Below are 23,189 nucleotides of genomic sequence, written 5' to 3' on the forward strand. Positions count from 1 at the left end.
GCCGGGGTCTCATGGGAAAAGGCAGCTCTGCTGCTGTAATTCAGTGCTGGGAGGATTGCAGCATGCGGGGGAGTCCCACGCCGGAGCAGCTCGGGAAGGGCTGCAGCCGTGGGAGGGAATCCAGTTGGAGGAAGTTAGTGACCCATGACGGAGCAGTGTGGGGAACGCTGCGGCCCAGGGGAGGAATTCAAGTCAGAGAAAGTTTGTGGAGGACTGTCTGCTGTGAGAGGGGGACCACGATGGAGCAGGGGGTAACAAGTTTTGGACACTCCCCTCACCGAAGATGAAGGAAGTGGCAGCGCTGACTGCACCCCCCATTCCCTGCCCCTGCGCCCCTGGGGGAGGAGGTAGAGATATCGGGAGCAGAGCTGAGCCCGGGAAGAAGGGAGGGGTGGGGGGAAGGTGTTCTCAAGATGTGGCAATGCCTCTCACTGTCCTACTCTGTTATGTGTTGTTAGTGTCTGTAATAAATGTATGTTCTTTTTTTTTTCTTCCCCTAACGAGTCTGCCTTTTGCTCATGATCATAAAGGGGAATTTTTCCCCATCCCAGTCCTATCTTGAACCCCAAGCCTGGCTCTCTGTCCCTTCTCATTGCTGGAGGGGAAGGGAGAGAGAGGTGCTGCATTGTGGTTGGCTGCCAATCAGGCCTAAACCACGACACCATCCTAAACTAAAGGGAGACAAAGTTGGAAGGAAAACCAAACCAAACCAAAACATGCTGATGGAGAGTGGATGCTGCTGAGGGTGGAGAAGGTACCAAAACAGCCAGAGCAGTTGGGGCTTCTCTAAAGACCAGGGCAAGGTTAGAGATGCACAACAGAGAAAAAGGGTCTCTGAAGTGGGGGCAGGCTGAGGAGCAGAGAAAGGTGGGGAGCCCGGTCTGCTGGCGAGCTCCTGGGCTATGGTCACTGCAGGGAATTGTTTGGTATTAATTCAGGGCAGCTTGGAAAGCAGATATGTGTTTCCCCACCCCTCCACCAAAACCTCTTTTCCATTACTCTAAATAGAAAGTTTCCTGTTTTATAATTGAGACTGTTAAAACCATTCATGTGGTTCAGGTCAACATACAGCTGCTTAGCTGAGCCCATAGGATGCCTGAAATACAAACTGGGGCAGAGGCTGTTGACTCTGGAACCTAATAACACTTTCAAATGGCAATATGAAGTATTTCCTGCTACACAGAGCATATTAGAGTATCCTCTTGCAAATACGGGCAGGCTGGCTCTGTGTGGAGCTTGGGGGAGTACTGCAATTCTGCTCCTCAGATCACCTGTTATGTTAGTGTATTAATGTAATTGGGGAAGCTCTTCATGTGCTCAGACAGCTGCAGAAGTTTACCTCCTGACACCATTGTTCCCTTTTATCTAAATACTTCTTAAGCTGTAATTTCTATTAAAGCCAAATATTTTTTTTTTTTCTGCATTTCTCTTTTGGCACACTTAAAGATTTATTTTCTAATAAGCTTAGTATAGACATCACAAGTGATGACTGCATGTCTCAGTAGATAGGTTTTGGTCCAATACCTCAAATGTGGTTTCTGAACAGGTATATAAGTGGGATCCTCTGTGCTACTCAGATAAAAGGCTTTGATGTTGTGTTGTCTGAATGGATTTGCGTGTGTTGTCACGACTTCCAAGAAGAGGTTTTTGTAGAAAGCAAACTGGAAGAAGCCAAAGCAGGAGGAGTACAGGAGGTCCCAGTCGAACATTTACTTACTCCTTAGGTGCCCTTCGTCTAACTCTGCCTGAAACACAAAGGGAAGCGAGATGTGTTCCTTGCCTGCTTGCACCCACCAAACCCAACACTTCAGGTGCAAACTTGAGAGATGGGGGATACAGGTTGCTATCGAGTCGCTGCTGGGGGACATGGCTGTCCCTCATCCCTCACTTTCTGTTGGTGTTCCCTGCTCAGGCCACTGCCTCGCGTGGCTCTGACCGCAGTGGGACAATTCCCTTTGCGCGTTGTCAGTGCCTTCTGCTGAGCACTGCTCTGCTCATGGCTACAGCTCCTGCACCCTTGGGAAATTTGGCCTTGGTCTCCTTGATCCATACCTCCATAAGGCTGACTTAATTTATTTTTTTTAGTGCCTTTTAAATCAGCACCATTCAAATACCTTCTCCAAAATGCCTCTTAAAGAGAGAAGAGGCTCTTTGGGAGCCCAGGTGTCACTGTCCCACTGATATTGGGAAAGCCCCATATTTAGCTTTCCTGGCTTCCTGCCCACAGAAATCCTGCTGGAGGGCACCTGAGCCCAAAGGTTATATAAAACACTCATCCCTTTTAAAGCCCATCATCTGTTTAAAAATCATACCAAAATTATTTATTCTTTCAATAATAGATGAGGAATGGGAAACCAAGAAAATAATCTGTGACTGTAGTTTTCCTTTATGTATTTGGTACCTCCTACGTGGACCGATTTCACTGTTAGTCTGAGCAGGACGAGAGGATGAGGATGCTTTCAAACATGACGCTACATTCTTAGAAATGTCAGATGGCAGCACCCTCTAATTTATATTTTCCCAGCTGACATGAATTTGGCTTTGTTTCTGCTGTGTCCTTTGAGCATTGCTGGTTGCAGATGGGTAACTTGCACACTGTTACTTATCTGAGTAATCCCAAGTGGATGGCAGCCATGAAAGAAAGATGCTTTAGCATCATTAGCTCTAAATGGATTATGAGAGCATGAAGTCCTGTATATGTAGAACAAGAAGAATGTGGGATGCTGAAGGGTTTAGGCACCTGGCTATGGCCCATTTATCCAAGATGCAGCTGTAGGTGGCTGTCCCCTTACAGTATTCTTCCTGGTGCTCTAGCACTGCAGTGATGGATAGGTGTCAAAGCATAAAGCAAAAATTGATTGAAATAGGCACAAAGAGGGAGAGAAAGAATTTTGGACCCTTCACATTAAATAAATGTACAGGTTGTTGACAACTCTCACTTGCTGCCAGAATAAAACTTGTGTATGAACCAGGCCCAAAGCTCTGCAGGAAGAACCTGCCATGCGAAGCAGGCTCCTTGGGGCTAAGGAAGGGTATGCCCTCTTAAGCAAAAAGCAGAAATAGATTTTCCTTGAGAGAAGCAGCACCTGGGCTGAGTGTAGCTGCATGAAGTGTCCCTGCCTGTGTGAACATGGCACAAAGCAGATGGGGCTCTGCTGGCCTCTTTCCAAACTTCCCAGATTTTGTGGGTGTATTAGAAGGAATGTGTGTGCTCATCTATAAACTAGGTGGGAAGTGTCTTAACAGGCTTTGAACCTTCCCGAGAAGGCTTGGTGGTCAATCATGATGGCATGTATCAGTTCCTAGCTCAGCAGCCAATCTGGGCCATATTTATTTTTAGGTGTACTAAATGTTTGAAGCTGTCTGAGTGTGGGGTTTTGTTTTCTGTGTTTTTTTGTCTTTCAAAAAGCTTTAGGGAGCTGCAGAGTTTATCAGTGGACCAGGATGGGCTATCAGTTGTATGTTGCAGAGAGTGGAAAATAAGGCTGAGTAAATTCATCCTGTTACTGCTCAGGGTTTAGATAAGCTCTTAAATATGAGTATCATAGTAGGCTGTGTTAGGAAGCTGGATGCTTTGCTGGCAGAGTGCTCATAGCTTCAATGCGGTTTTCCTGGCAATGTTTCTCCTGCGTAATAAATATCCCTGCAAAACTAGAGCAGTAAAAATGCAGCTTTGAAGTAGCTGAGCCCATCCGTAGGACCGTGACTGGAAGGCTGGGGATCAGCCTTTCTAGACATTTGCCAACACACCCGTGTGGCACCGACACCACCAGTATCTCACTGCAAGTAACGCTGGGAAGAGTTTCTTCCACTACACCGGGTTTTTGACTAAAGCTGCATTGGGGTGGAAGTGACTTCTAGCAGTGTGTAAAAGCGTGCATCTTAATCCAAGTGAAACTTCATTTTATTCAGTGAAATCAGGTATAAACATACAAGAATTATTCTATTGCTGTAGAGGCCTCAGTGCAATAGTAGCTTTTTAAAGGTGGTCTGAGAACCAGAAAGTGAACCGGAAGAGTTTAAATATTTTCAGAAAGAATTCATTGAGTGCAAAGGATCAAGATAAACCTGGATTTTTAAAAACTAATGTTCTGTGTGTGTATGTAAATTTGGAGCACACAGGTAAGCCTGTTTGCCAGTATAGACAGTTTGCCACTATGTATTTTTTGGAAGAATCACGACCTTCTCCCAGAAAGGTGTTTGTTTTTCTTTTTGTTCCCTCCCTGGTGTCTATATCCATTTCAGTTGGCTTTTTCTCCTATGAGTTATTAATACTTGAGGTATGCAGATGCTGGGTATAGATGGGAGTGTAACAGTATCCAGAATTTTATGGTATAGCTTATTGACCTAAGGGGAACTGCACTGACAAAGGCATTTTTTCTGCATGGAAAAGTCTTCATCTGGTTTACGAACTTTTCTGGAAAAGCTGTTACTAGTATAAACTCAGTGGGAAGTAGCATTGATGAAAAACCATAGCGCTGTAATATCTCTTCAGGTGAGAGAGCTGATTACCCTGCATTGAATTTTCCTTAGGGTCTTTTCAGTGCTTTTTTTGTCTTCTCTCTGATTTATAGGTTTTGGGGAGAATAAGCAAGGCTTGGACACGCTTGGGAGGAGAGGGAGCTCCCGAGAAGTGGGTTTGTTGTGTTCAGGGAGGAGAATCTGTCTGAGACTGCCCCAAGACATGTGATGGAGGGTGACTTAAAACCTAGGATGTATTTTCACAGCTGTTGAGGGAGCTTTTTTCATTTAACACAGCACAGATGTGAATGATAAAATATAAATTGAAGATTAATGTACACCATTTTGGCGTGTGAGAGGTTCAATTATAGGCAGAGCAAGCAGAATAATGGAAAATACATTTGAGTGATTGCTCAGTTAATATAATTTGCAATGAATTATTCACAACAATTTGTTCATCCAGCTCTTATTGTAACAATTTTAATTCCTTCATTTGCTATGCACTTGAAACTGCTTCCTACAACCTGTGCCTGACACATAAGAAAGTATATCCACGCATCCAGCCCCTTCTCCCCACCTGCCCCCTGCCTATATGCAAAGCAGGGCAGATTTTGAAGAGCTCAGCATTTTAGGCGCTGAGCTCTCTTTAAGAAGTTAATCGTAAGTGTTAAAGTGGAGGCTGCTGCCTGCTGAACCTGCCGATGTGACCTGCAGAAGCCCATTCTGTTGGGCTCCTTGTGACCTGAGCTTGCAGAGGACCCACTTCCACTCTATACCTTGTGCGGATGGGGGGGGATCTTCCTTTCAGCAGTGGTGTGCTGAGGCTTGAGCCATCAGCTGGCATCAAGTGAATAATCTGTGTCCCTGTGAGCTGAAGCGTATCCTTCCTACCTGTATGGCATCGTTGGTGCCTGGGGTGGGAGGAGAAGGGGCTCTGCAGCGAGGAGTGCGGCACCGGCAGGCTTGAGGAGAGGCACTTTGCTTGCTCAGGTCCCTGTCCCTTCGGTGGTGCATTAAGCAGCAGAGTGGGTTGGTGGCAGTGCCACAGCCCTGGAGCTGAGGGTCCGGCTTCCAGCACTGCAAAGTGTCGCAGCTGTGCCCCCCCCTTTCCTAATCTTAAGGCACTGGAAAACCCACAAATGCACGTTTCTCCTGAAGTTTATCAGAAAGGAGGACTTGTTCTTCCCGGCCACGTGGGAGGGGCTGTTCCTGGGTAGTGGGCATAGGGAAGATGCCCGTGTCCTCCCTCCTCGTCCCTCTGCGGGGAGCAGGGCCTGCTGAAGCTGCTCTTTGCCACCCCGTGCCCTGCTGCTGGGGGTGGTGGGTAGGAATCGGGGCTGCGTTCTGCTACGAGCTTGGTGGGAAGATAATAGGAAATAGCAGCTCTTTGAGCCTTCTGCCTAGCTGTTGGGGTTTGTTGTCCGGAGCGTGAAGAATACTGGAGGCAACATCCCTCTGACTGTAGAGAAGGAGCCAGGACTCATTGCTGCTCAGCCTTGTGCTCCCCCTGCTAAGCCCCAAGATGCAAACTTCAGCTTGCAGCTGCTTGGAAAGGAGTGTGATTTCTTCTTCAGGCCACGTTTGCCTGGACTCATTGCTATCACATCCATACCTACCTTCTCTGTGCTCTTTTCTGGTGTCTTGTGGTTGTCAGTCTTCGGTGCGTTAGGAGATACTGGGAAGTGTTTTGAGGGCTGTGGTGAGCCAGTCCTGAGGGCAAATGGGAGCTAAGGGGAGGTGTACTACAAACATGAGGGCTGATGCAGGGGTTAGTGGAGAATTCAAAGCTGCTTTATGGTGAGATAAATCCTCCTCTGAATCTTAACCCTTCAAGGACTCTTACAGGCTCCATCAAGCCGTGATCACAGAGCCTTCAACACAAAATCCCATATTCCATAACAAGCTGGGATTTATGCTACTGCTTCTTCCCACAGAGGGACAGCACTTGTAAAGTTAATCTGCCAGCATCTACTTGTCCAAATCTCCATAATCAGGCAAAACATGATTATGGAGCTGCATGTCATTAGTACACAATGGCTCTTAAATGACTGAGATTGAATTAAAACCCTAATGGCAGAGCATCCAAAGTAAATAAGAGACGACCAGATCCACTGATGAATGACTCGCCTATCACTCAGCTTGGATTAGGTGAGCAGGAGTTTGGGGCTGGCCAGAAACAGTAGAAGCACAGTTATTAAATTGGATATACTGGCTGGGCTTCAGCACTCTTATTACTGTCAAGCATGCAAGTGTTAGGGGGTGTGAGCTGGGTGTAGGCGTGGGCTTCCTGCACTGGCCTTTGAGCTGGAAAAAACTCAATCTGGACTCGGGGTGGTGGGGGATGAGTTTTGTTCTTTGTTGTATTCTGCTTTTTTTGTATCAGTTTCATCAACCAGGTGTCAATGCCTTGAAATTATTTCCAGCAAACGTAAATTCCAGCATTCATTTTGAGCTAGGTGAAACAGTCCTGCGATATAAGATATTTTGCTTCTGTCTGGTTTTGCCTTCCTTTTCGATAGTATCAGACCGGTGGCTTCCAAACTAAACTTCGCATTGGTTTCGATTTGCCTTTCTTGTGAGTGCATTTTCCAGATCTTTTAAACAAAGCTTCATAAATCAACATTGATGTCATTGTGGACATGTTTTCCATGTTGTGCTTTGGATGCCAGAAGTGCTCTGTCCCCAGGGACAGCCCTGTGGATGTGCTGGGGAAGGAGCTCCTTCTGACTTGGAAAAGCAGCGAAGGAGGGGCTGCCGGGCGCTGTGGGAGCGAGCAGCCTTGCAGTTGCTTTGATTGCCAGCTCTGAAGATGATTATTGCATTTTTAGCTTTGTTAGTGTTCCTTATTTTGCAGCTCTGGTTTCACTTAATGGTTTCATCCTTGCCATCAAATAAGATGAGATATCTGTCGCTGCCCTGGTCCCAGGGAGATGATTACGAACCTGTGGCTTGTGTGTGTGCTGTCAGTGACATCTGAGGTGGGAAAAGCATTAGGTAGTGAAATCTCTGGAGAAAAAGCAGGGAATGAGCAAGTAAACAACAGAAGATGGGTATAGATCATCAAGATCTGTCAACAGTGTTGAATTTAAAGAGTTCCTGATGTTGCTATTAATTTACATCCCCTGCCAGCCTCATTGCTATTACCCTGTGAAAGACCTGTACCCCACAGCAAACTTTATTTTCACCTAGGAGCTAACAACTTTCCATGTGTTTCAGAAATTTTCATTTTTTTCTTATCCTTTCCAAAGCATTAATTAAAAAAATAAAGCTTCTAGAAAGCTTTCTTCAAATACCCAACAGCTCATGTGAAGTGACCAAAGCAACCCCAGTGTTTTTCAGATGTGGCAGGCCCCTGAACGTATTGAGCTTCTCATTCTTGATTGATAACCTCTTGAGGCAGGACCTCATCCCTCCCACAGTGAGATCTCTGTTATGGTTGTCACTCAGGACTCAAAAATCCCTGATTGACTTTGAGCTCTCCTGGGCTGCCATGTGCAGAGGTCGCACTCAGATGTTGCAAAGCGCAAGATAAAAACGTAGACTGTTCCAGCACAACCATGTGAAAATGACAGCTGAAATAGCAGTCTCCCTTGGAAGGAAGTTGGGAGAAAATTGTATGCTGGTGCTCTCTGCTGGGTAAAACCAAGAAGGCTTTTTTTCTTGCCAGTGCTGCAGTGGCTGTGGATTCACACCAGTGTTGGGCTCTTGGCTGCGAGGTCTCCTGCAGCTCTGCCCACGCTGGAACAGCCTGCTGGTGTGGGTTGCCTTTGTCTTGAACTGGCTAGGGCTAGCAGAGAGCAAGACATGTGTTAGGATTACTGATCTGACTGTCCTTTCCTCCTGTCTTCTTCCCTTACAGTGTGTTACTTGCTGAAGAGCAACATCAGCCCAGACCTGTGCAATGAAGATGGATTAACTGCACTGCATCAGGTGAGGTGTGGGAGGAGGTCACAGCACTCCACATTGTCGTGTCTTCCCACTGCCCTCTGAGCAGGGGTAAACAGGGAGAGCTCTTCTATTTCATTTTTTTTGCTCAGTTAAAGCAGTGAAACTCTACCATGTTGTGCTGGCCATCCTGTTTCTTGGGGAGCAAACTGAGATCAAACCCTTCTCTTGTTGTATCCCAGACTTTGTTCAGTGATACTAAGAGCTCAGAATTCAGGGCTGGATTTCAGATGTGAACAACATTTCTCCCACCCCTTAGTCTTTACAGGGCTGGGCTGTAAACTCTTAACTCAGAGACTTTGGCAACCCAAGATTTTTGAAAGTGGTTTAAATAAATGATGCATAGGATGCTTGGAGAGCCTGCTGCTGTTCTCTGTAGGCTCAGGAACTTCCAAAAGTCTGTATAACGTGGCAACAGCCGATCGTCAGTAAAACAGAGACTTGCTATAGTGGTGTGTAAGTCTCTGTCCTTCCTCAGACCCTCTGCACTGATCCCATAAGGCTTTTTCTACCTTTCTTCCTAAGGCCCCCGTTCTCCCCGCTCCTCATGCGTCCTGATTTTCAGTGGGAGCACGGGAGGAGAGCCAGCCTGCAGCAGGCCGGCGGGACTCGCTGTGCCTGGTAGCTGCCGCCTCCGCTGCCACGAGGAACACTGGCGCGGTTGTCACACGCGCTCCGAGGGCGGGACGGGGGGGACTCATGGTTTTCTCGCCATTAGTCCCAGCTGCAAACGCTCCCATTGACGTGGGGGCTTTGAATTCTTCTGCAAGTCACTTGCTCTCTTCAAAGCTGGATGGATGTTTGCTTAAAAATGCAAACTGGCTTCTAGAAGAATAAAGGGTCCTGTCCCCGCCGGCTCCTCACCTCTCCAGAGAGATGTTATTCTGCACACAGAGAAGCGCTGACAGCCTCACTGCTTTCCCCACTAGGTCCAGAAGCCATGGAGAATCCCACCTTGGCCACTGAAGGATCAATTATTGTAAAGGTGCATTTGGGAGTTGAGGTGGGAACTTTGCATCCGCAAGAATTAACTGAATCCCTGAGCAGAGAGAAGCTCCTAAGTGACCACTATTGCCCCTTAGCAGTGGCTTCCAGTGAAGGATGCAGTTATACTCTGGTGATAACCTGGCTGTTTAACAGGCATGATTTTAACCTCACTTCCATACACAAATAGTAAACACAAATACATAAAGGGTCCTTGTCACTCAGCTGCTAAAACGCTTGCTGTGGGCTGTAATTCAGCCCCATTACAAGCCCATACTGCGGTGCTGAGCTGTGAGCCTCCTGTGTGGGTCTGCAGTAGGACAGATCACGAACAGGCTTCTTGCACAAGAATGAATCTTATTTTAGTGTCTCTATCATATGCACATTCATGTCAAGAAGTGAGCACAAGGTGGATCAAAGAGCAAATTCCACCTTCCCCAAAGGAAAGCTGTTGAGGCCCTTCTTGCAGGCTGCCTCTGGGATTGTGGTGTAAATGCATCGAGGATACTGATATTTTTCAGGAAATGAAGGGTGCCCTGTGAAGTACCTCATAATTTTGGGAATCCAACTTGCATCTCTTCAGATAACTGTGGTAGGTAGTGTGAGCTGCTGAGAAGATTTTTAGTCATCACATGCCAATGTGTGGGATTTTCCCTAAGAAAAGGGAATGTCAGCTTGTCAGCTCATCCCTTGGTATGTGGTTATACTGGTTATGTTGAATTTCTGCCATGTTTGCTCTTGAATATGGAAGACCCAGGGGAACAGAAGCTGTGTGCAAATTTGCTGTGATTCCCTGCTGGTTCTACTCCCGAACCAGAAGGCCCTGTAAAGCACCAGTGTCCTTCAGTCTGTCCAGTGTAGGTCTTCTGCATGGTGCCTTTCTGACCTGCTTGTGCTCAGTTTGGTGCTTAACTCTGCTGGAGATGCTTGTTGCCAAACACTGCAGGATAAAGTAGGTCTCCGCATCCAGGTACCCTGGTACAACTGAGCAGGTATGAGCCCTCATCTTCCCAAAGCTTGTAAAAAAACAATCTGTCTGCATCTCTTCCTCACCAGTGCTGCATAGACAACTATGAAGAGATAGTCAAGCTTCTCCTCAACCACGGGGCCAATGTCAACGCAAAGGACAATGAGCTGTGGACTCCGTTGCATGCAGCAGCTACGTGTGGTCATATCAACCTGGTGAAGATCCTCATCCAGCAGTAGGTGGCTTTTTGTGTCTGTCCCTTTCTGCAGATCTGACTCTACCTACAGCTTCTGTGGATGGAAACCGAGACTGCTTAATACCTTGTGAGATTGCAGTGGTGGTGATTATTCCCTGCTTTCAGGTTGTTCATCAAACTCCTTCCTGCATGGGGGACAGTGGGGTGGAGGAGGAAGAGCAGAAAAGCTGAGGAGACATGGTAAAACCCTAGGTCACTTGACTCAGTTTTATGAAGATTCTGGAAACTAAGCCAAAATTTACCACTTCTTGCCTGTATTCTAGTGTGTACATGCCGGTGTGCTTGTTGAACCATGTTTGCTGGATGGGTAGAAATAGGAGCAGCCAGCAGGATCCACCCTCAAGCTCTTAAACATAACTTCAGGTCTTCCAACTACAAAGAGACACTGATGTAGGAGGACAGGAGTGTTTGTATAGCTCAAATACTCGGGTGAACTTTGTGACCTGTCTTACTGGCCCTTAATTAGTAACCAGTTAGCTTCCTTTAATGCATTTGTTCCCCAGTGGTGTGACACAGGGTGCTTGCACTGGACCTTCCACTTGACTTTACCAAGGCCCTAAAGCTCAAGTCTTTTCTAGACTTGCCAGCAAGGAGGAGGAAGCCAGATGTGCTTTGAGCTGTACCACGTGCAGCATCTAATGAGCACCTGCTGTGAATCCTGGCTGGAGCAGATGGTCCTGGCTGTACGGAGCCCCCCCCTCCATTTCCCGGAGTGACGGTGTGGAGCGCAGAGCGTGCTTTGGGAGCGTCAGCATGCTGCTGTGCACAGCAGCGCCTGCTGCTCCTCCCTCGGGGGGTGACACTTCTCCCTGAGATGCTGTCATCTGGGAGACTAGCACTGAAAATTTGGCCCCCCTTCTTTGGCTGTATAATGAAGGAAGTGGAGCAGAGGATGCAAACAGTCACCCCTTGGAGGACATTCCAACTTGGGCTAGGAAATTTTTGGATTGGGGGGAATGATAAAAACAGAGCATACAAATGTGGAACAATATAGTGCATTCCTGACTCTTAACTGAAGATAAGGGAATGTCATGGGGGATGGGTGGCAAGAGGAAGAACTCAGATTTATGTCCCTAGTTGTCATAGACTGCCCTGTGTTGAGTAGTTACTATTTGGACTCTAGTAGCCTAGTATAATGATCCCATGGTCAGGAACAGTTTTCCCCTGGGCTTTAAAGGAATGGGGTGATTTAATTTGTTTTCTACAATCAAAGTTGTCCTTCACAGGAGGTGTCACATCAAATTACAGGTTAAACACTGCCTTTGAGGGCAATGTTACTGTTGATAGGACCTGGAACCCTTGGAGACCTTCAGAGGAAGTAGCTCACAAAAGATGTCCAGTTCCTTGCTTTTTTATTTGCTGATTAAACTAATGCTGGTACTTTGCAAATAAATGTGAATTTCAATGTAGTTTGCTCTGCTCAGGGAGAGGGGGAAAAATATAAAGAAACAGGAATCTAAATGCAAATGGATACTGTCTGCTGTCCTTCCATGACTGGTAACTGTCAGGATAGATCAGAATTCACCTGAAACTATTGAACAGCTAGCCAAAATGGCGCAGTTCAGAAGGTGCTGGAAATTTTCTACTATGTGGGAATATAGGGACAGCGATCAATTTAGCTGGCTATTTTACTTCCAAATAGTGACCTGTCAGAGATCACTAAAGCACTTAGAGAAGTGCTTTTGGATAATCAGAAAGAAAAATTCACCAGTTGTCAGGATATTTTTTTTTTTTATTGCTATTTTTTGCTAACATGCCTTTGCCTAGATGGAAGGCTTCCTCCACCATTCAGGCCCTATTTTTCCCAACTTTTCTGGTCCTTGCAAACTTTTCATTGAGGGACTGCCAGGTGCCCAGATAACAAGCACCTGGTAGTTGCTTGGGACGATTATCCAGAAATACAGCAAATCAATCATTTCTATCACTGAGAAGCTGCCAGTCTGCCCAGCGGCAGGACCAGGAGAGGACAGGAACAGCTCAGTGGCTCATGTGCCCCACAGCCATGGAAGAGGTGTAGCACGCTGCCTTTCATGCACTTCGGGAATTTATCTTCCCCATTCATAGTTCCATGGGTTTCCTTCAAATCTTTCTTACCTCACACAAATCTTGGTGACATTTGGGCAGCTATTAACCCTCAGTCAATTTCTGCTAAGCATTTATCCCAGTGTTTGGCACTGTCTGCTCTAGATGTCCAGGGTCCTGTCTTTTGTAACGCTGCTTTCTCTTTGCAGTGGAGCAGACTTGTTGGCAGTGAATGCAGATGGCAACATGCCGTATGACCTCTGTGAAGATGAGCCAACTCTGGATGTCATTGAGACTTGCATGGCCTATCAAGGTAAGGAGACTGAGTTAATGTAAATACAAAAATGGGTCAGTATAGTACTAAAAATTACCTTGTTTCTCAGCTCTTGATTTGCCTCTTGAGAAAAGCAGAGAGCTGCTGCCGGGAGTAATTTCTTGGAACCCGGCCCTGTCTAGTTTCTCTGATTCCTCAGTAATGATGAGGGTGAAGGACAACTGTCAGTCCCCTCAGCTACACAGCCTCTGAAAAGCATGTGAGGTCATATCAACCGGGAATTAAGTCTAATCTTACTCAACCAGTGGAGACAAAGACCCTTTCCAATTCTTCTCTCTCTAACTGAAATTTTAACAGGAATTACACAGGAGAGGATCAATGAGATGCGGGCTGCTCCAGAGCAGGTCATGATCTGTGACATTCATGACATACTTGCGACTGGACAAGATCTGAACAGGACTGATGCCCAAGGTGCTACGCTGGTGAGTGAAACTGCAGCGGCTTCAGTTTTGCCATCCGTCAACCTGTAGGTTACGAAACCTGCCTTGTGGCAGGAGTTATACAAAATCAACACATACGAGTTACTGAGAAGAATAAGGAAGCTATTTTGACCTTTTTCCCTGTTTTAGTTTATTATCATGTAGGAACAGGCTCGGTCCTTGAGTACAGCTGACAAAACTTAGTGTCTAACCCTGTGCCTTGTGAGGTGAATCCCTTGTTCATGTGAGCTCTACCAGTTGTCCAGCGACTGCTGAGCTCCTGGGTCTTGTCTGACAGTGGCTGGAACCAGCAGCTTCCAAAGGAAGGTGCACAAATCCCACAATGAGGAGTTGCAGAACAAAGCACTTCTGCTGACCTCCCAGTAACCTCTTGCTTCTCGCTAGTCCTGTAGTCTGATCTGACTCCTACGGAGGAGCTGTGAGTGTCCTCTGGTTTTCATGGGAGCAGGATCTACTGTTGGGCACGCTGGAGACTTTCTGCCTCCTCTCCTTTCTGCTTTGCATAGCACCTGGCTCACAGAGTCGATGGAGTGCTGTGTTTATTCACGTAGGATGGCCTCTGCCCCTGGGCAGAGGAGAGCACCCAACACAAATATATAGCACAAAGCAAGCTGGCATCTGATTTAACTGCACATGGACCGAGAAGGGTGAACAATCCTAGCCCTGTTCCCTTCTTTTTCACCTGCAAACACATCTCTTAAATTCTTGCTTACAGCAGTCCCAACTTAGGGCAAGTTCAGTAATGCTGTTATACGTGTTGGGACCTTCATACAACCTTGGTCATTTTGATGCTTGGGTGCAGACATAACTGATTACAGGCCACTTGGTGTCATTTGTTTGATGACCTGACCATGGCAGTGCATTCATGTTTCTTAATCTAAATTGTCACCTGTAGCATATACAGGAGTATAAGGGGAGAGCGGGCTCCCTCCAAGGTAAACTTGGATGACTGAAGCTTTTATTGCAGCTTATTTTTTTAACACATTTTTCTCTATAACAAGGATTATATACATAAATTTAAGCAGCCCTCTTGGCTTCCCTTTTTATATCATCCCCAAGTGATTCTTTGTTAATTCATATGGCCGCTCGAGGGTATGACCTAGTGACATAAAATTTATGTTGGAATTAATTGAACTGCCAGCAAGCATCAGAATTTATTTCCAGGTGAGGATTTAACTTTGTGTGGTGGAATCCACATGGAAATTTTTGAAAAGAAGCTTTCATCCTCCTCTTCAGCACAGTTTGAAATAGGATGAGCTCCAAGTGGAGTTCATACTTTCAGAGTAGTGCATAGGTCAATGTTGTGCTCAGAGATGCAACAGCAGACTGCAGTTATGAAAATCTTCATAGACATGAAGTGTCATGGGGGACTACAGGAGACTATTATTGATGTCTCCAAAGTGGTGGTTGTAGTTGGAAGCCAATGTCTGAAAAATCAAATTCACTTAACTAAAAGTAGCCAAGGGTTAAAACATTTTTAATTTTCAAATGGTGAAAAAAATTATAGCATGAGTGGAAGTGCAATTCGACAAAGGGAGTCCTAACTAAAGCAGGCTGAAAATGTAATCAAAAAAAATCACATCCACAGCACGTAAGTGCAGAAAAGGAGACGTTCTTCTGGCATGAGAAATGCAGAGTTTACAGTGTATGATGTTATCCATTGCAAGCTTGAATTTTGATTGTACTGTTTCCCTACAGATCATTAAGCACTTAAGAGCCCTTAATTTAAAATATGAAAACATTATTTTTCTAACCCATATATGGAAGTTGTTTTAATAACTGTTAAGCAGTTTCCTCTCCAAACAGAATTACATGCAGGTAATACTGAGTTTTAGTAACAGGAACAACAGCTTTTGATCTGATGGCATCAGCCAAATGTGAAATGTGCTGTCTGTCCACATCTAGACTCAGACGTTATCCAAGAAATTCCACTGAAACTTGGTGTATAAAACCATTCATGGTCCTTGCAGGTGGTTCATGCTCTGTTCCTTATCTCCTAGCTGCATATAGCTGCAGCCAATGGTTACCTGCACGCAGCTGAAGTCCTCCTTGACCAGGGGGCAAGCCTGGATGTTAAGGATTGGGACGGCTGGGAACCTCTTCATGCTGCTGCTTTCTGGGGACAGGTAATGATTTTGTTTCAAATATCGTGTAGGAGGGTGACACTTCTTTTTGCCTGGACAAATGGTGGAGTACTCTGCAAATGGAATAAATCTGTACCAGGACTGGACTCCATGCACAGCATCAGATGAGGTCCTTGGGTCTCCAGAAAGAACCTGTTACTGAGAGAGTCTGGGGAGAGTATGTCTGTGCAGTTGGGCAGTAGGAACGTTTAACATCATGCACATACTAGAATGATTTGAGGCTAGCTGAGCATGCATGCCATTGCTTCTTATCATATTCCAACTTTTCAGCTTTGAGGAGGAAAGTGATTGCCTAAAATACCTCGATCAACTTGTCTTTCTTTCCCTTTCCTTAGATGCAGATGGCCGAGTTGCTTGTGTCCCATGGGGCTAGTTTGAGTGCCAGGACATCTTTGGATGAGATGCCAATAGGTAAGCTTATTAAGCTTAAAAAGAAGAAATTTCTAAGAAAAGCTTTTCTACCTAAGCATGCTGGAGACTTCATGTGGTGCTTTCAGAAGCGCTAACATAATTTTTCAGGTGTCTTTAGAATCAAAGTTGCAGTTACTTTAACTGGGACTGAAGTTTTAAAGTGTCTACTTTGTTACTTCTGAAAACACTTCTTCCTGCTCAGAAAAACAAGGGAGAAGGAATTTCTCAAGCACCAAGTCTTTCTCCTGCGTGTTTCCACTCATGTTATTCCTCTGTACCTGTGCTTGGGAGTCTCCCTGCTCTTTCACTATAGTCTTGGACCTGAGCAGCTGCCGAGTGCAGCCCTAAGACTTGGGTGTCTAACTTTGCTTTGATGCAATGCAGTGTGGTAAGCTATACGGGGTTGGGGAGGAAAAATAAAGTACACATGAGTCTTGGAACAGATTGGAAGTAAAAATACTAGTATATGACCATGTGTATTATAACCTTGTGCCACATTTTCTTTTGGCAAAAGGTCTTCTGAGCCTTAATTAAAAAATCTGTTGCATCCTCATTTTGAAGGTTGAAAGTTCTTGTCTTCTGTCCTGATCTGGTTTGGTTTTGTCTGCAATTTTTTGTTTGTTTGTTTCAGAGGTCTAAGTAAGAATGCTGTATTCAGGGGAGCTGCAGTCTTGTAATTACAGAAATTTCTTTTTCTCCCATCTCGAAGCATTGATACGGTGGTCAATATATCTCTCACCCTTTTATGGGTAAAGGCCCAGCATGCTACAGAGATGAGACAAAACCTAGCTGAAGAGCTGGATCAAGATAAAGCTGAGCCCCTGTCACAATCAGCAGCTCTTTTTTTTCTGCTTCTGTTTAGGTGTCCAAACCATTCTGCCTCCCCTGAATTTGTTTAGATATGAATGTGCCTAAGCATATTCTGTTCAAATTTCCCTTCTCCTCCTCCTAGCACTTGTAGTTGTATATACTAGGAAGGCACCGCTAGTAACACGGTGTTAATGGTACCACATTTGAACTGCCTGATTGATGGCTTGGTTTGTGTGCCGTAGATCTGTGTGAAGAGGAAGAATTCAAAGTATTACTTCTGGAGTTGAAACACAAACATGATGTGATCATGAAGTCTCAGCTGAGGCATAAATCCTCCCTGAGTCGAAGGACCTCCAGCACCGGCAGCCGGGGGTAAGTGCGTTGATCCCTGCAGGTCACCTGTGCTCCGTAACCACGGCTGGATCAGCGCCTGGACAACAGCCCGTCTGTCATTTCTGAACAAACTTCCGAAGGCAGAAGCTGAATTTTGGTTACTGAAAGCAGAACTCCTTTGAAGAGTGGTTCTTTCACGAGAAAGAAGTATTGTTTCTTGGAGGGGAAAATAGCTTTGTGCTGTTGTGGTTTAAGAACTGCTGAGAGCAGAGGACCAAGTGGTGAGAATTTACCCTGTTAAATCACCAGTGCTGGTGTCAGAGAATCAATGCTTCAAGTGGATTAACTTGAGCTTCTCAGTAATATGTCTCATGACCAAGATACTCTGCTCAGACGCAGTTTGCACAGGTCTTTATAAGATGTTTACTAGACACCAAAGCAAACCACAAAACTCCCTAAACAGCCCGTGGGCCATTTCCCTCTACATTTATTCCAGTGGTTGCAGAGTAGATCCATTAGGTGAGCTGTATAAGATCAAACGCAGATTTGCAGTACTACTTTAAAACTCCTTAAAATTCCTCCCACCTTTAATATCCACAGTAGTGCCTTTGCTTTGTGCGGGTGCTGGGAAGCTAAATTCACGTTCCATTCCAGTGGGAGAGGCTGTGAAGTGAGAGGGGGAGGTGAAAGAGCTACAGGGTAGGAGGAAATGTCATGTCCTGCTCACAGCATAGATGCCTCTTTTCCCTGTCCCACAGGAAGGTGGTGAGGAGGGCCAGCCTTTCGGACCGAACAAACCTTTACAGGAAGGAGTGTGAGAAAGAGGCCATTGTCTGGCAGCAGCTGGGGGCAGCAGAAGAAGGAAGAAACTCAGTTCTCATTGCAGAAATTGGGGAGACTCGTTCTGACCAGGAGAATACAGACCCCGTAAGGAATCTCTTCTCTATTATGGGAGTGACCGAGGAGGGCTGGTAGTGCAGGTTCAATGGCAGTGGGTGCCCTGGGACGGAAGGTGGTTGAAAAATTTGTAAAACTCATCCATCACATATAAGCAAAAGACCAAATTCTCATTTGGCATAAATTGAGATATCCTACTCAAGTGGAAAGACTGTTTTGGATTTACAGCTGCATCAGTAGTTTTTTGAGATATGGCCCTAGTGAACCAGGAATTTCAGAAAAAAATAGTGTGTGTATTTCTCTTTACAGCTAACAAACTGGTAATCACAAAATAATGTAATCTTGCTTTGCAGTTACTTAATTTTGTTATTGTCATGTTATATTCAAACGCTTATCTATCTAAATTTTTTTCTGGTGAGTCCTTCTAAGTTAACGTTCCACATTCCTGGTTGGGAACCAGCTCCCGGTTGGGGCTCACAGCATTACACAGTCCTGTTAGTGGGTAAATTCAGTGTTTGTGCTGTGGTGCCTGTCTGGTGGAAAAGCTGAGTGTGAGCAGGCTTAGGAAGTTGTCACGGGGATAAACCATGCTATGGGGGATGGGGGAAGATGCTCTTCTTTCATGTCGTCTTGTTACAGAATTCAATGCTGGAGAACTCTTCCCTCCTTCCGGAGCTATCAAACAAAAGCACCCAGTGTGACTCTGAGATCCCCCTCCAGAATGGACTCATGGCGTCTGCCAGCACTTACCAGTACACCTTTTCCAACGGGGACGTTTGGAGTATGCACGCTGACCCTGACAGTAATCCAGGCCACGTGCTGCCCTACAGCAACCCCGGGCTCCCTGACACACAGCAGTTCTGGGGTGCCTACAAGGAGCATAACCATCAGACGCTCTCCGAACTTAAGCGGCAGCGGGCTGCAGCCAAACTCCTCAATCACCCTTTCCTCAGCACCCACTTTGGCAGCGGCGTGGGAGGAGTTGCCGAGAATGGGGGTGAGGCCAAGTCGCACCTAATCGGATCCAGGACTTCTCCCTACAGCTCCAATGGGACCTCGGTGTATTACACAGTGTCCAGTGGCGATCCACCCCTCTTGAAATTCAAAGCTCCCATGGAAGAAATGGAAGAGAAGGTGCATGGGTGCTGCAGAATTTCCTAGTCTCATGTTTCTCACCACAGAGGAAACAAGATGTGGATGGGCTGGGTGGATTTATTGCAGCAGCCAGGTTGTTTGCATTCCAAAGGGAGAATTTGGTTATGGACATCCTGACTGTGGCGGCCTCGTTCATCCTGATTTGTACTTTACCCTGCCAGTTACCTCCACTGCAGTTGCATGAATAAGGCAGGTGGAGCAAGTCTCTTAGGAGAGGAAGGGATGTGCATCAATATGATGTAAAAAGAGTCACCCTAGTCTTGTTCCCTGGGAAAGAAGGTATGGTGCACTGCCTCCCTGTCCTTGGGAAGTCATGAGATGCCTTGGAACAAAGAAGGGATCTGAATTAAAATCTTTGCATCTGAGCCTCTTGCTGTAAGTCACCAAGCTTCTGGAAGGTGACAGGTTTTTTCACTCTTGGGTGATGCTTTTATCCTGGAGGGGAGATCAACCCCCACACAGAGTTTGCAAGAGTGGACAGAGCTGTTCTCCATACGGTTGGATCCAGCACTTACAGGGCCTGAGCAACAAGCAAACACAGATGCGGCGCTTGCTTTAGGAAGTATGCGAGGTGTTATCTCCTTGCGGTGACAGCTCACCATCAAAAACTGTGTACTGGCTGGGTCCTTTTCTGCTCATGTAAACTCATCACTGCAGACTGCCATCAGGTTTGAAGCGGAACTTTTCCTGGAACGGGCTTCACTCGATATGCTTTAAAACTGATGTTGCAATAAGGGGCCCGGGCAATAGAATTTTACTGCAATAAAATACTGACAAAGGTCTATATTGGGATAAGTAATTTAAAAAAACTTATTTGTACTATTTAGACTCTTAATTTGTTAAAACTGAAAAGACTTTTGCTGATCTCTTTCCTATTGATTCTGTTTGTTTACTCTGTATGCTCAACACAGATACTAAGGGCAGTATGCTTTGCATTCTGATTTTTTTCTGGTTTTCCAGAACCACAGGGCTCAGGAGGGATGAAGAGGAAAGGCTTGTCGACACTAATCTTGAAATGCCATGAAAGCATTTCTAATCTCCCTAGATATTACAACACTTGCATTAACCTGCAGTCTTTGGCTGATAAATAATTGTTAAATCATTGCTCTGGTAGCTGAACATTGCAGCAGGGCAGGAGGTTTTTTTTGTCTGTTTTTCAGCTCCCATGCTGAAGTTGCAAGCAGTGGTTAGGAGCTGTCAGAAGACTTAAATGCTTCTATGTATAAGGGGGCTGCCCAGTGCTATGCAGTACTTGGCAGAGCCTCTCTGCTGTAGAGTGGTTGGCACACCAACATCAGTGTTTTGGTGTAGTTTGTGTTAGCTCTGACAGACTACTAGCACGGTATAACCTGGGGGTTTGGAACTGGCTCTTTAGCAAATTAAGGCTTTGCATACCTGGGGGAGGTGAAAGGAGGGTGCCCCTGGGAGACAACTCTGAGGAACTGCCTACAGTTGAATTAACAAGTTGTATCTACAGAAGTAACTGTAGATCTTCAACCCTTTTCCTGCACAGAGGGGCTGTTGCACACATAACTATTTGCATGCATAAATATGTGTTGTCTTGGACAGTTTAAATTCCAAACTCTGAAAACATAAGCCTGTTTGGGTCTCTAAGCCATCAGTGGATTAAATCCACCTCGCATAGCTGTGCTTCAGCCAAGCAACAGCAAACGCAGCTTCTACCCATCTTCCTTTTAGCTGGTGGCTGCTAGACATCAATATTGTACTTCACACATACGCTCCCTCTGTGGGAATCCACACAGCCTTTTCTTTTTTCTGGGCTATAAAAAGTTGAATTAGGCTGCCAGTGACTGCTAAGTGCTACACTCTGCTCCCCATTGCTGGATATATTAAGGATACGGGGCTCTGGGCTCCTCATTCTTGGCTCCTTGAGGCAGCAGAGCTGGCTGTGTGTCACCACCACAACCACGCTGTGCAGGAAACACTTTCAGACCTGTGAGGTTATCACTAGGCTGACGGTTCACTCTTTTGGACTCTGAAGATACAATTCTCTTCCCTCACCGGTTTTAGGAACAAATTAGAAAATGGTAGCAGTTGATCTGGTTTTTTAAAAACCTCACTTGAGTTAAGGGCAGGGGGTTTCTTTGTATGTTTTGAAACTTTCAGAGAAGTTGGGCTTCCTTCATCATTGAAACACATATACTAAATATAAGACTATAAAATACATCTTATCCTTGACTTGACCTTAAGGGATTTTAAAAGACTTTCTCTAATAGAAGATGATCTGGTAACTGGACAGACTTTACTGCATCTATGCGTGGTTAACAGTGGGTCTTCTGATTAACTGGAGAAACTTGTTCTGGGATAACACCAAGTATAGCCTGGGTATTACTGAATGAGGGGAGATGATGTTTCAGATGCCTCTCTTCTCCCGTGGTGGTGAGAATTGTCTCACCACATCCATCCTAATGTGAATTCTGGACTCAGTGTAACTAATTTTGGTGCCGCTATCCACTAGGTTGTAAGTGGTGCAAAATTCAGGCCCAGCTGATGCCTTCGCTCCCAGGGAGGGAGTCATCGGGCCCTTTTCTTTCTCAGAGCAATTTTGTGCTATCAAGTATATTGAATCTTACCTAACCAACAGGAGACTGCTGGATGCAATAGCGTTAAGTAGTTTAAGGCTTGCTTTCACTGAGAGCTCTTAATACATTAAAACTGTAGGAAGCCAGTCCATTTTAGACAAACAGCTTTTAGTCCGTTGGTATTTCACTATATATGTAAAACTCCAGGAGCTCATCACTCTAGCTGTGATCTTGAACAAACCAACAATTGATTTACTAATAGGCAAAAGATATTACAGGTTCTAGATTACAAAACATTCCCCTAATTGGACTTTATATTGTAATTGTAAAATTGTCTGCAATACAGCTCTTCTGGCTTTATTGCTGTAAGCAAACACACTCATTGAAGTCTAGTGGTATCTGATCAAACACAATCAGTTCTTATCCAGGCAAGAGAGTCAGTCATCGATAAACTTTCCAGGATATGTTTCACAGCCATACCAAGTATTTATCTGCCACTGGCTTTGGGTTGAAGTTGCATCAGTGTAGGACTTGCAAAGGCTGTTGAAGAGTGACCTAGAATGGATTCATGCTTATGTGCTGGTGACATTTGGGATATAATGGTCACTGCCTGTGGGGCACTGGCAAATACTGACAAAACCGCTGTGGGGCTCAGGGATGGAGCTGGCAGTTAATGCTGCGCCCAGAGTGGTTGGTTGTAGGTCTGCGATGAGCAGTTCTGTAAAGTGGATATTTAACCTGCTTCTGGTAAACTATTTTGTAGAGGCAAACAGGCTTTTGGGAGAATAGCAAACACATAGATACTCTTACATGTGCATTGTAAGAGCCTACCTCTAGGAGTAGGGCTTTTTATTATAAAATTTAGCAGTGTTACAGCAATAGTGGTTTTTTTATATCTATGAGTTTTAAAGGCCATCCCAGTGGAAAGCTCTGAGGTGTACAGAAGAAGGCACTTGGCTATTTCGTTGGATCTTGATATTGCTAAACAGCTGTAGAAACTAGAAGTCTTGTTGTGACTGGCATATCCAGCACTTGGCTTATTAGAGAAATATTTGGGGCTTTTTAATGCTATACTCAGTGTTTTTAGGCTCAATAAACACCTAAGTACAGATTCAAGGTCAGATTAGAGTCCCACTTTTGTTAGCAGTAAGCCAAAGGTTGTGGTTGTTCATACAGACTACACAAAGATTTGAGAGCATGGATGTATTGACAGGTCTACTGTAGGCAGAGCTGCAGATGAGAATAACCCTTCTGCTTGCAAAATCTGCCCGTCTGCTGAAGTCATACTGTTTCTAGCAAACTAACTTGTTGATGACAGCAGCCTTACTTTCCATGTTGAAACACTTTTTTTGATGGAAAAAAATACGTCTCTCAAAATAGTGTTTCCACTTTACTGAGCTCAACCCAGCACTGAAATGTTAGATAAGGGCTTAAGTACCATTGCTGGGGTCTTTGATGTTTGACATCAGACCTGGATCTCTATTTCA

General features: G+C 45.3%; 1 protein-coding gene across 1 annotated transcript in view; it reads left to right on the top strand.

Moving 5' to 3' along the window:
* The window catches only part of LOC104367812 (protein phosphatase 1 regulatory inhibitor subunit 16B), a 41,963-nt gene extending 22,231 nt beyond the window's left edge, over positions 1-19,732 (top strand). Inside the window, exons 2-10 of the mRNA XM_033003614.2 lie at positions 8,321-8,391; positions 10,447-10,592; positions 12,845-12,948; positions 13,267-13,391; positions 15,410-15,535; positions 15,889-15,964; positions 17,017-17,146; positions 17,866-18,034; positions 18,644-19,732. Of these exons, the coding sequence (XP_032859505.1) occupies positions 8,321-8,391; positions 10,447-10,592; positions 12,845-12,948; positions 13,267-13,391; positions 15,410-15,535; positions 15,889-15,964; positions 17,017-17,146; positions 17,866-18,034; positions 18,644-19,165 (1,469 nt within the window). The 3' untranslated portion in view covers positions 19,166-19,732. The remainder of the gene's footprint in view (positions 1-8,320; positions 8,392-10,446; positions 10,593-12,844; positions 12,949-13,266; positions 13,392-15,409; positions 15,536-15,888; positions 15,965-17,016; positions 17,147-17,865; positions 18,035-18,643) is intronic.
* Positions 19,733-23,189: the final 3,457 nt, after the last annotated feature.

The sequence above is a fragment of the Tyto alba genome, unplaced genomic scaffold, assembly GCF_018691265.1.
Source record: "Tyto alba isolate M040663 unplaced genomic scaffold, T.alba_DEE_v4.0 Super-Scaffold_33, whole genome shotgun sequence".
In the NCBI taxonomy this organism is placed as follows: Eukaryota; Metazoa; Chordata; class Aves; order Strigiformes; family Tytonidae; genus Tyto; species Tyto alba.